At 43.9% G+C, this 12,868-nt stretch overlaps 1 protein-coding gene across 1 annotated transcript in view; it reads left to right on the top strand.

The window, feature by feature from the left end:
* The window catches only part of CACHD1 (cache domain containing 1), a 214,850-nt gene that overhangs the window by 191,393 nt on the left and 10,589 nt on the right, over nt 1-12,868 (top strand). Inside the window, exons 17-26 of the mRNA XM_058657546.1 lie at nt 469-591; nt 2,071-2,170; nt 2,256-2,372; nt 4,460-4,620; nt 4,932-5,018; nt 6,452-6,568; nt 8,034-8,185; nt 9,578-9,739; nt 10,937-11,014; nt 11,973-12,074. Of these exons, the coding sequence (XP_058513529.1) occupies nt 469-591; nt 2,071-2,170; nt 2,256-2,372; nt 4,460-4,620; nt 4,932-5,018; nt 6,452-6,568; nt 8,034-8,185; nt 9,578-9,739; nt 10,937-11,014; nt 11,973-12,074 (1,199 nt within the window). The remainder of the gene's footprint in view (nt 1-468; nt 592-2,070; nt 2,171-2,255; nt 2,373-4,459; nt 4,621-4,931; nt 5,019-6,451; nt 6,569-8,033; nt 8,186-9,577; nt 9,740-10,936; nt 11,015-11,972; nt 12,075-12,868) is intronic.

A 12,868-nucleotide genomic window follows, 5' to 3' on the forward strand; every position in this document is an offset into this window, starting at 1 on the left:
GTAGAATGGAGAAAGCCATGGCCCATAAGACAAGAGTCTTATTCTAGACTGTGAGCTATGCTTGGAGTCAAGTCAACTTTAATGTTGTGCAAAGAAAACTGGACTGAACATTATTCCTACTTAGTTTTGTGTGACTTGGCACCAGTCAGTTAACTTGCACAAAGTATCACTTTTCTTCTCTGCAAAATGAGGGAAATAAACAGGAGGGTTACTCAGGATTCTTTTCTAGAGATTTTTTTTAATAACCATAGTACCTATACATAATACCTTCCAGCGTGTACCTTTGCACCCGTAAGTTTTTCCTCAAGAAATCTCCATATGACGTTAAATTACTGAGTTTTTTTTTAAGCATAGAAAGTGGAGAGGAAGAATGGGGATGTATTTCTGGTATCATACAATGTCCCCGTGACTGAATATTTCTTTAAATAAGCCATGCCTCTTGTTCTTATTGGTCTTTTTTACATAAAGTACACAGATGTCTTCTGGACACACTGTGGCTGTGATGGGCATCGACTTCACGCTGAGATATTTCTACAAGGTTCTCATGGACCTGTTACCAGTTTGCAACCAAGACGGCGGCAATAAAATAAGGTAAGTCTCTTAGAGACATCATTTCCTATGCCAGCTGCCAAGTAGATATCAGTGTCCATAGCTGAGTGGTAACCACACAATATTTATGGTCGGAACCATAAATTGAGTTCATGGCCTATGTGTTCTATTAACAAAGAGTTTGCTCTTTTTGTTTTTTTCCTTCTTTCCTTTTTCTAAGATGCGTGTTTATGATTTTTTTTTTTAGACACATAGACTCAGTATTTGACAAGAGTAACTGGCAGAGAATGCCCCAAAAGCTCTTATTTCTCTAGAAGTCAGTAATTAGAGGTTTCCCATGTCTTTGGTACTAGAAAGACCAGAGGGTACTCTGGGTAGAACTTTTGATGTTAACTTAGTCATTAAACCAAAGTCTTTGTGAAATTTTCGGCTGCTTGGGCTGCTGCTTTTACATTTCCCCAGAATGAGGCTCATGGAACTAAAAGTCTTTGCCCCCTGAATTTCAAAAGAGCATGTCTGATCAAAGCAAGAGCATTCCCTTGAGTTAATGCAGGCTGCTTTTAAAAATGGCTTTCGCCGTTCAGTCTCATGGCCCACGTTTCATGTCACCACTGAATTTCACATTGGCTCTTATTGGGGGAAATGCAGGATTCCTGCAAGCTGGTGTGACTAATGTACAGTAAAACGAAACAAAATCCAGTCTTGATTAAAGCAGTTCTGGCTTTACTTATGCATTGTTTCCATCAAATACATTTTTATATAACCCCTTAAATGTCGTGGTTTGTATATGTTTGTCACTAAAAGAAGTTATAAAAGCTTTGCTTGGTCCTGGCGGCGTGGCCTAGCGGCTAAAGTCCTCACCTTGAACGCCCCGGGATCCCATATGGGCGCCGGTTCTAATCCCGGCAGCTCCACTTCCCATCCAGCTCCCTGCTTGTGGCCTGGGAAAGCAGTCGAGGACGGCCCAAAGCCTTGGGACCCAAAGCCTTGGGACCTGCACCTGTGTGGGAGACCCGGAAGAGGTTCCTGGTTCCCGGCATCGGATTGGTGCGCACCGGCCCGTTGCGGCTCACTTGGGGAGTAAATCATCAGATGGAAGATCTTCCTCTCTGTCTCTCCTCTCTGTATATCCGGTTTTCCAATAATAATAAAATCTTTTAAAAAAAAAAAAGTTTTGCTTGTAAGTACCCTCAGGGTCTCCCTTGCCTGAAAAAAGAACGAACTTCCCACGTTTACCTCCTTGCAAAGATCTTTAAGTCCGTCTTACTTAACACTGAGTAAGCATAGCATCTGTGGAACGCATGGATGACTTCAAAGTCAAGTGCAACTCTCATCTTCACCTATATCCCAGCTGTGCTACCATACCAAGTATAATACACTTGTCTGCCTTCCTTTGCTTTTCAATGATTGTTCATGGAGAAGAAGTAATTACCGTACACTTCAGAGATAGCCAGATGAATGTCCCATGAGGCCATAAGAAGCAGCTAACCTGAATGAGAGCCATCTTTTGTTTTGATACAGGTGCTTTATAATGGAGGACAGGGGTTATCTGGTGGCACATCCAACTCTCATTGACCCCAAGGGACACGCACCTGTGGAACAGCAGCACATCACTCACAAGGTATTTGTCATAACACTGATGCGTGCAGTTCTTCAACAGCCCGCAACTTATTATATGACATGTATCTTCTGTTTGGCCCTATTAGGAGCCCCTGGTAGCAAATGATATCTTGAACCATCCCAATTTTGTGAAGAAAAACCTGTGCAACAGCTTCAGTGACAGAACCGTTCAGAGGTTTTATAAATTCAATACCAGCCTTGTGGTGAGTTAATTCCAGAACATTCTCTTGCATGCGAAATGGAGTAATGGTTAAAGCCTAAATATCAGTCTGGCTCCCAATTTGACAGTGGTGGAAAGAAAGCCCAGAGTAGAGAAGTGAATGTTTTAAGGTGTCACACTTGGTGTTTTGTTTGGGTTCTGTTTGTAGAAAGTCTCGCTCGATCTAAGTCCTTTGAAATTGCTGCTGAAGTCTGTTCCCACACTCTTGTGTAAATATGTGTGGCACCATGTGCTCCTCTCTTCCTGTCTTCGAGAGATCACTCAGACTCCTTACATTCCCAAGGTCAAGTTCAGGCCATTCTGGGTCATCTGCCTTCTAGATGGGAACTTTCATTTAAATCATCCAAAAATAATTTTGGTTTTCATATTTTTTTTCTTTAGCTTGGAATGTTCTGTATAATACAAGTGGCTGCAGATTAACTTGGTTTAACTTCAGAGAGAACAAAAATGGAAAATGACACAACTAGCGTTCAGAAAATTATTCATGGGAAATCTTTTATTTAAAATAGACATTTTTCAGTCATTAAAAGTGTGATTAAAATTAATTTTAAAATTAACCTAATTACCTAGGATGCAGACTGCAATTGTGCAGTGACAGAATATTTTTTTAGAAGTGATCATATTAATAGAAGCATGTGTTCAGAGGAAAAGCATTCAGTGATACCCTGTTCAGACCTTATGCCATCTTTTTTTTTTTTTTTTTTTTAAAGATTTATTCATTTTATTACAGCCAGATATACACAGAGGAGGAGAGACAGAGAGGAAGATCTTCCATCCGATGATTCACTCCCCAAGTGAGCCGCAACGGGCCGATGCGCGCCGATCCGATGCCGGGAACCTGGAACCTCTTCCGGGTCTCCCACGTGGGTGCAGTGTCCCAATGCATTGGGCCGTCCTCGACTGCTTTCCCAGGCCACAAGCAGGGAGCTGGATGGGAAGTGGAGCTGCCGGGATTAGAACCGGCGCCCATATGGGATCCCGGGGCGTTCAAGGCGAGGACTTTAGCCGCTAGGCCACGCCGCCGGGCCCAGACCTTATGCCATCGTGAGCAATATCTATTTAAGAGGAATGTTTGGGTGTGGCCAGGTGAGGTTGTCTGATGAAAGTCTGACTTACTCTCTCATCATCTGTACAGTGGTTTCTGGAGACTTCAGTAGACATAGCCAGGATACTCAGCTAGAAACTTTTCAGAAAGGCAAATTGTAACTGGATATGAATTAGCCCAAGTTAGCCCAAAATGGAATTGGAGGGTCTCCTCAGTGTTGGCACCAATAGGAAGATATGGCTGTGTTACTGCTTATATGCTGGCAGCGGGAAATTCATCTAAACTTCTGAGAACCTGCTCAGTGCCTTGATCACCAGAATGAGGCTCCTCATCATCATCATGCATACATAAGGAATGAAGGGCAAGAGAAGGATATGTTGAAGTAACGTGCCTGGTACATCATACATTCTGCATCCTTGCAGAAAAATGATCACCCACAGCTCTAATAGCACTTTTGAATCTTTGATTCTCTATTATAGTAGGCAATTCAAGAAACTAGGTTTCATATTTCCCCATTATAGAATGAAGAAAAGGGATACTTGCTGTCACTGAGTGGTTCAAATTTGCCGGAAGCCAGAATCTGGACTTTTAGATCACCTTATTCTGAATAGGCAAAAGACATATATCTCCAAAGAGAGGAATATGTATGTTTTGTGGTTAATTTGGTTTGCCTTTGAATCAACTGTGAGCTACCCTGTACCTGAAAATTGTCTTGCTTCTTCAGATTTCAATTTTATACATATTGTTAAAGTATAGATTATAAAAATTTATATTTGCATAGGCATGGACAAAGAACATGTGATGCATGTCTAGCACAATTGGTAAGCGGGAATTCTCTCTCATCGATTAGATGATGAGTGGTTTTTACATTCTAGATTTTTAGCAGTGCCTCTATATTACTTTTGCAATCAGAATAAAGTTTTATTTTTAAGCTATTTTCAGCAAGCAGTTGAATTGATGCCACCACGGTAGGACTGAGGCTTTGCCTTCCTGTCTGTCACATCTGACACTTGGTTGTTTTGTAGGGGGATTTGACGAACCTTGTGCATGGCAGCCACTGTTCTAAATACAGGCTGGCGAGGATCCCAGGAACCAACGCATTTGTGGGCATTGTCAACGAGACGTGTGACTCTCTTGCCTTCTGTGCCTGTAGCATGGTAGACCGACTCTGTCTCAACTGTCATAGGTAAAAATGTGATGAGGCCTAGTGTCTGTTTGCCACACTGTCAAATGTTGTCATGGGTGCCAAGCATTTTCAAGTGGCATCTGCAGATAGGACAGAAGAGGATGATGTGTGTCCCGAGGAAGGAGGAAGTCCCAGTCACTTGGGGCTTTGTGGTTTACAGCATCCTTGTCCAACATAGATTAAAGGCAGCAGTGTCAAATGTTGCTGTAACTTCTTTCTTACTGCTCTTCTTTATTTTTCTTGTCCAGTGCATATATAATATTCGGTTTGCCATTGGCCTTCAGCATAATAACTTTCTTTTGACTTTTCAGAATGGAGCAGAATGAATGTGAATGTCCTTGTGAGTGCCCCCTAGAGGTCAACGAGTGTACTGGGAATCTCACCAATGCAGAGAACCGGTAAGCACACGCACACACACCTGCACACCTTTATGCAATACCATACACACATTTATCCAATGTCATGGGGTCTTTTGTAAATTTTTTAGGTTGGAATGGATGAAAATAATTTGTTCTAATGTGGAACTCCCCAGTGAGGCAGATATTAGGCTCCAGAACCTTAAAATGACATCTGCTTTGAAGTTTAAATCCAAATGCTGTGAAAGTGTTAAGAATGTATATGCTACATAAAAAAAGAAATGAGATTGTTGGAAACATTACTAATTGCCTACTGTGTGATGGATACTTTTTATGCACAATAAGTCAGTTATTTAATTACACCTGTAATAAATATTCAGACACTTCTCATACACTTCTCATGTGTACTTATACATACAATACCATCATTCATATTAGTGGCAAATTTTAAGACCAAATAGCTTAGGACAAGTCCTCTTCTAGAGATTAGCAGTGTCATGTAGATGTGTTTACAAATATAGATGTGTTTAGGCATTAAAAAATGTCTAAAAAGACATTGTTGAACTGTTAACAGTGAGAACCAGCATAGCAACTTAATCCTCCATCTGTGGTGCTGGTATCCCATATGGGTGCCAGTTCAAATCTGGGCTGCTCCACTTCCTATCCAGCTCCCTTCTTACAGACTGGGAATGCAGAGGAGGATAACTCAAGCCTTGGGCCCCTGCACCCATGGGGGAGACCCAGATGAAGCTCCTGGCTTTGGACCACCCCAGTTCTGGATGTTGTACCCATTTTTGGAGCACATGAAAGATCTCTGTGTCTCTTCTTCTGTCACTGTAACACTGCCTTTCAAATAAAAATAAATCTTAAAAAAAAAAAAAAACTATTACCAATGGTTATCCCAGGAAGATTAGGTGTAAGATGCTTAACAAGGGAGATAATATGTTTGATATTCTTCATTCTGGCTTGGTTGGATGATTATGACTTCCTGTTTCTAAAACACACATCCTCTGTTTTTAGGATTTATTTATTTGAAAGGCAGAGTGGGGGAGACAAATCTTTCCACCCGCGGACTCACTCCCTAACTGGCCACAGCCAGGAGCCAGAGCCTCCTGCCAGTTTTCTCACATGGGTGCAGGGGCCTGAGCATTTGGGGTCCTCTGCTGCTGCTTTCCCAAGCACAGTAACAGGGAGCTAGATCAGAAGTAGAGCAGCCAGAACTCAAACCAGCACCCATGTCGGATGCCAGCGCCAGCTGTGGTAGCTTTATCCACTGTGTCTCAATGCTGGTTCCTAATATGCGTGTTATTTCTGTTGTGTATAAAGAGGAATAAGTTAAAGTTCGGAGTAACTATGTAATAGCTCTAAGAATATACACAGTGAAAATGCCAGGATTCAGATCACTGTCAGGGATCAGGGATGTGATGAAAATGTGAGTGGTGTTAGTCCTGACCTCAGACTTTATTTCTGCCCAGAAACCCAAGCTGCGAGGTCCACCAGGAGCCAGTGACATATATAGCCATTGACCCTGGCCTGCAAGATGCCCTTCACCAATGTGTCAACAGCAGGTGCAGTCAGAGGATGGAGAGTGGGTAAGCGAAACCTTTTTTTTTTTTCTTTGAATTTATTTATTATTTTTAATTCATTAATTACATTATATTATGTGACACAGTTTCATGGGTACTTGGATTCTCCCCACCCCTCCCCAAACCTTCCCACCATGGTGGGTTCCTCCACCTTGTTGCATAACCACAGTTCAAGTTCAGTTGAGATTCCCCCATTACAAGCATATACCAAACATAGAGTCCAGCATCTTATTGTCCAGTCAAGTTCAGGAATCGTGGTCGTTAGCCTCATTGAACTTTTCCAGCTGCTATTAAATATTCTTGTTCTTCATGTTTATAAAGGCATATCAACTTTTCATATCTCAAACTGATTTCCAGAAACCTTATCTCCGTCAAATCACAGTTGCACAATTCCTGCTTGTGAGAATTATTTGGCATGTGTACTGTATGTTGGCAGCCTTGTTTGTAAATCAGAAAGTTTTTCTTGGAATTAAATAAGTGTGAGGAGGGACAGCACTGTAGCACAGTGGGTTCAACCACTATGTTCAACGCCAGTATCCCATGTGAATGGCAGTTTGAGTCCCAGGTGTACAAATTCTGATTCAGCTCTTTGTTCATGTTCCTAGGAAAGCAACAGCAAATGGCCCAATACTAGGACCCCTGTCTCCCACATGGGAAACCCAAATGAAGCTCCGGGCTTCTGCCTGGCTCAGCCTTGGTGGTTACAGCCAATGTGGAATGAACCAGCAGTTGACATTTTTCTGGATTTGTGCCCATCTCTCTGTCACTCTGCCTTTCAAATAAATAAATACTTAAATTAAAAAGAATAAAGAGACATGGCAAAACAGTATAAGAAGCAGGGCAAGGAAACAAGAGCTCACGGCCTGCAGATACCTCAAATTGTGTAACGTTCTTGCCTCACATGGATTCTGAAAACTGAAAATAACTGGCCCCTGTGTCCTCTGCTCCTCCTTCAGCTGCTTTGGACCACACGTGGTACAAATAGTGGCTATGGGGAACTGTAACAGGGAGACGTGGTTAGTTTTACCTTTCAAATAAGATGAAAATAAAAATATTTTTAAGTTGAGAAATTGGCGGTAAGGAAATCTGAGTAATTAGCATGGAATTCTCAGACCTACATGACTATGACAATTCTTTCCTTTTATTTATTTATTTTTTTTAAATGAACACACTCTTGGGTAAGATGAAGCCAAAAATCTAACAAACTTGGGGCCATTTCTGTTTGGTCTTTTAAGATGATTTTGAATAATCCTGCTTTAGTCTGTGATGAGCGTACCATAATTTAACTCACAGAGAGCAGCTGGATGTTGATTTGCAAGTTGTTGAAAGGCATCGCAGAGCTGTCTCCTGGCAGACCTGTGCTGTTCTCTTATTAAAGTAAAGGAGCAGGAGCGCTGTGTGCCATCATCTATGCTTGTGTGCGTTCCCTGCCCCGCTGCCTTCTAGGCACCAATGACTGACTTTCTGGCAGGGACTGCTTCGGTGTGCTGGACTGTGAATGGTGCATGGTGGGCAGCGATGGAAAAACTCACTTGGACAAATCCTACTGTGCACCCCAGAAGGAATGCTTCGGTGGCATCGTGGGAGCAAAAAGTCCCTATGTCGATGACATGGGAGCAATAGGTATGTTTCTTGGAAACCCAGAATAATTAAATTCAGGAATACACGTGTTCCTGCCTGTAGGCTAAGACAGAAATCTGAAAATCATCCTCTACCCGACTTCCTGGATTGTTCCACCAGTAGTCTTTAGTCACAAAGGCCAAGGCAGATAATTCCCTTCAGGGACGTCTAGATGCTCCGTGCAGAATGAGTGAGCAGCCATCTGTCCTGCCAGCGTTTTACAGGCCTGGAATTCATTCCCATAAAGCCTGTTCTAAGAAAGACTGAACCTCATTTCCGCATGGCTGAGCTCCAGGGTCTGCTTGAATGCGAGACCCAGCTGTCAGAAGCACAGGACCAGTGACATGCATAGTGACTACTGCCATCTATTTGTACCAAAACCTTGCCTCCCAACTTCTGCAAGGTAGAAGTCTTAAGAACGTCTGTGTTTTGGGGTCAACAGATCAACAGGAGAACCCCTGAGATCAGGTTCTAAGATCTTAAAATACTGACCCAAGAGACTAGCCTTCACTTGAATTGTGGGTTTTTTGTTTGTTTGTCTCATTGTGCATCTGGAATTAGCGCCAAGTCCTAACTCTGAGTTGGCTTGTGAGTCAAAAAGTCAAACTTTGAGGTAATGGAGATGCTACTTGACTTACAATGGGATTATAAATCCATCATAAGTTTAAAAATACCTTAATCAAAAAGGGCCACCAAACCTCCCAATCACCTTAGCTTAGGAACAGCCCACTGGAGTGGGAGTGGCTTTTTCTTGTGCCCAACGGGCCAGCAGGAAACTCCACTCATGGCTACTATCCAGCATTGTGAAACAGGGTGCTACACATGCTGCTAGCCCAGGAAAGGAGTCGCCATGCGAAACTACAAGTGTGGTTTCTCTCAGATGTGTATTGTGTTTATACCATCAGAAGTCAATGGGGGCCCGGCGGCGTGGCCTAGCGGCTAAAGTCCTCGCCTTGAACGCCCCGGGATCCCATATGGGCGCCGGTTCTAATCCCGGCAGCTCCACTTCCCATCCAGCTCCCTGCTTGTGGCCTGGGAAAGCAGTCGAGGACGGCCCAATGCATTGGGACACTGCACCCGCGTGGGAGACCTGGAAGAGGTTCCTGGTTCCCGGCATCGGATTGGTGCGCACCAGCCCGTTGCGGCTCACTTGGGGAGTGAATCATCGGATGGAAGATCTTCCTCTCTGTCTCTCCTCCTCTCTGTATATCCGGCTTTCCAATAATAATAAAATCTTTAAAAAAAAAAAAAAAAAAGAAGTCAATGTTGTTTGTGTGTCTTTGCCAAACCCCTTCCCACAGTACGCCTTCTGGTCTCTGCCCAGTTTCCATCCCCACCTCCACTCGTGCTTAAGGAATCTGGCCAAGCAATCTCTGCTTATTTGCTTTCCTGCAGGTGATGAGGTGATCACATTAAACATGATCAAGAGTGCCCCCGTGGGGCCCGTGGCCGGAGGGATCATGGGCTGCATCATGGTGCTGGTCCTTGCTGTTTATGCCTACCGTCACCAGATCCATCGCCGCAGTCACCAACACATGTCTCCTCTTGCTGCCCAAGGTGAGCTCACTATTAGTCCCAGAACACCTCCTGGTAGGTAGCAGCCTCCTTTGGGTTGCTTTAAGGCCGGAAGTACAGTGGCCAATTCAGTAAGCCCATAAGGAGTTATTAGAATGATGCTGCATGTTCTGTTTCCATGGTGTTATTTTGCAAGTCCCCAAAACCTGCTTTCTTCTTTAGTTGTCTTCACTCTAGAAACTACATTTTGACTACCCAGGAAAGCCTTGGGTTCTCCCGCTTGTCAGCATTAGCTCACTGTAGCCTGCCTCTGCAGTGAGCCAGGATCAGGGGCTAGGACACTAAAGACCAGTTTTGCTTGTCAAATGTGCTACCCTAGTCATTGCCAAAAAACAGGCAAATCAAAGGTATCCCAGATCATTTATTGTTGGCAAGAATAGGAGTCTGTGTGAAGGGACACTTTTGAATAATCACAGCTTTTAAGGCAGGCTAGGTCATGGAGGCCAAATAGAAGCTGGTCATGAACCTGTGATTGTGGCCACATTACCAGAAGCCCGGAGTGTAAGCATTGATTTGTTGTTAGGGAGCAGAACTGTCCCGTGACTGTGCCTTCCTCCTTAAAGCCCCAGGCGTGTGTTAGGCTGACCTTCATGGAGGTGGAGTTGATTCCGTCTTCCTCCTAGCTGCTTAGTACCCCCTCTCAGCAGTGCTGGCAGGTGGATGTTGGCATGTTGCAGCATGAGCTGCAGTCCTGAAGCGGCCATCATTGGGTACTATTGCCTGGTTTCACAACAAGGCTGAACACTGTCCCCTTGGTAAGATTTGACTGCACTGCAGGTGACTGTAATCCGGGCCTCTACAGGCTTTCGTGAAGTATTTTGTGAGCAAAAGCAGTCACGGGATTAGACCCATTTTCTCCCATTCCAAATACCTTTTTTTTTTTTTTTAAGTAAGATTGAAGCATCCGTTGACCACCCTCCCCCTCAGCTTCTTTGTTCCTCTTCCTTCAGAATTCAGTTTCAGGTGCCTCTCTTGATTATTCACTCTTGTTCTCCTTTTGATTCCTGCATCCTCCTTTAAAAAAAAAAAAATGGAGCATCACTTCAGCCTGTTCCAAGATAGGATTTGTTCTTGATGGAATGCTGTCACCCAGCCATCAGACGAGCACTCAGCAGGGTATTAAAGCGGTGATTTTGTTTGATTAAATAGTCATGTTTCTCTCTTTTTAATGATGGGTAGAAATGTCAGTGCGTATGTCCAACCTGGAGAATGACAGAGATGAAAGGGACGACGACAGCCACGAAGACAGAGGCATCAGTGAGTATTCAGCTGCCTTGCTGCCGAGTGTCAGCAGGAGGCTAATCCAAAATAAATATTCTTTCTTATATCCTTTTGGCTTATATTAAAATTTAAGAAGCCTTGGCAGGATGCATTATTTTTTTTGCCTCCCCTTTTTCTTAGGAAGAAGTATAGGTCTTTGCATTGTGTTAGAAAGTCTCGATTTTTTTTTTCTTTTTTGCCCTAAAGCCGCTCGTGCTTCCCGCCTCTCCCAGCCTCATTATTTCCCCCCACGCGGTATCTTAGAGGGGAGTTTCAGACGTGTATTTTTTTTTTCTTTTCTTAATTGATGTATATAACTCTGGGGGTGGCGGTGAGCATTTTTTTTCCGAACAAAAATAAAATAGCTCTGTTACTCATGAGATACTCCAGCTTTCAACTGCCCAAAGCGTAGCTGCTTGATGGATATTAAGAAAATGCCAGTATAACTAAGTACCTCTTACTGCACAAGTGCTAAAATCAACTCGCCTCATCTTCGGAATTTTTCTAAATTGTTTCTTCTGGGGTCAGCATAGGGGGCTGTGGTTGAGACCCTGGTGGTCCTCCTGTGTAAGCGTGCCAGAGTTCATGCCGTACCGCCATTCCCAATTCCAGCTCACTGCAAATGCCCTCCCTGAAAGGCAGCAGCTCATGGCTCAAGTACTTGAATCCCTGCTACCCATATGAGAGATCTGGGTTGAATCACCACTCCTGGGTCTGGCCTGACCCAGCCATGGCTGCTGGTGGCCACGAAAGAGTAGACCAATCAATGTCAACAGACATTCTCTCTGTTTGTCTCTCTGCTTTTTGAAATTAAAAAAAAAAATTGTCTGAATTATTTATTCTAACTTTGCAAAGAATAGCACTCCCCCATGAGTAAACCTTCCTAAGGCAGTGCTTCTTAAAACTGCGAGGATAGCAGCAATCGGGTGACCTTCATGTCCTTGGCCTCCCACAGTCAGCAACACACGCTTCATCGCGGCTGTCATCGAGCGGCATGCGCACAGCCCAGAAAGGAGGCGCCGCTACTGGGGTCGGTCCGGAACAGAGAGTGATCACGGTAAGTCAGGTCCAGGTGTCTGGGTCTGCTGACATGAGGTGGGCTCCATGTGGGATGCCCTAACCACCTCTCTCTTGCCTGTCCCGTGCCAGAGCGAAGGATTTTGACATGGTTTCCCCCTGAGACATCCCACAATGTGATGTTGTTTTCTACAAGCCTGAGGCATGTTCACTTACATCTCAGCTTTCCCAGCTTAGCCAGGTGACCAAATTGCTCTACATAAAAAAATCATTTGGGGGCAGGTGTTTGGGTAGTGGTTAAGACATTACTTAGGGTGCCCATATGGAGTACCTGGGCTTGACTCCCAGCTTTACTTCCAGTTGCAACTTCTGCTAATGTACAGACTGAAAAGCAGCAGGTATGCCCCAAGTAAAGGGGTTCCTGCCACCCATGTGTGAAACCTGCACTCAATTCCAGGCTCCCCAGCTCCAGATGTTACATGTATCTGGGAGGTGAACCAGTAGTTGAAAAGTCTCTTTCTGTCTTTCTGCCATTCAGATAAAACTACAAAAAAATTTTTGAAAAGATGGTTTTCATCAAAAAAAGGAAAGAATTCTTTTTGTCTAAACAGAGCTTGCTGACCACTCACTTGACTCTCAGAAAAATTAGCATCCTTCTAGGTCCTCCCACCTGGAGTGCTGTCCCAGGTACACACTCGTGGGATGTGACAAGAACCTGTGCTGTCCCCAGCCTTCCCTGGCTGTGAACCTAACCCTTGTCCTGAAGGCTTGGAGAAGGCTTTACCAAAGAAGCAACTGTGCTCTAAGGGCCCAGTAATGGTGGAACAAAAGAAC

This window comes from Ochotona princeps, chromosome 2 (genome assembly GCF_030435755.1).
Source record: "Ochotona princeps isolate mOchPri1 chromosome 2, mOchPri1.hap1, whole genome shotgun sequence".
Taxonomy (NCBI): domain Eukaryota; kingdom Metazoa; phylum Chordata; class Mammalia; order Lagomorpha; family Ochotonidae; genus Ochotona; species Ochotona princeps.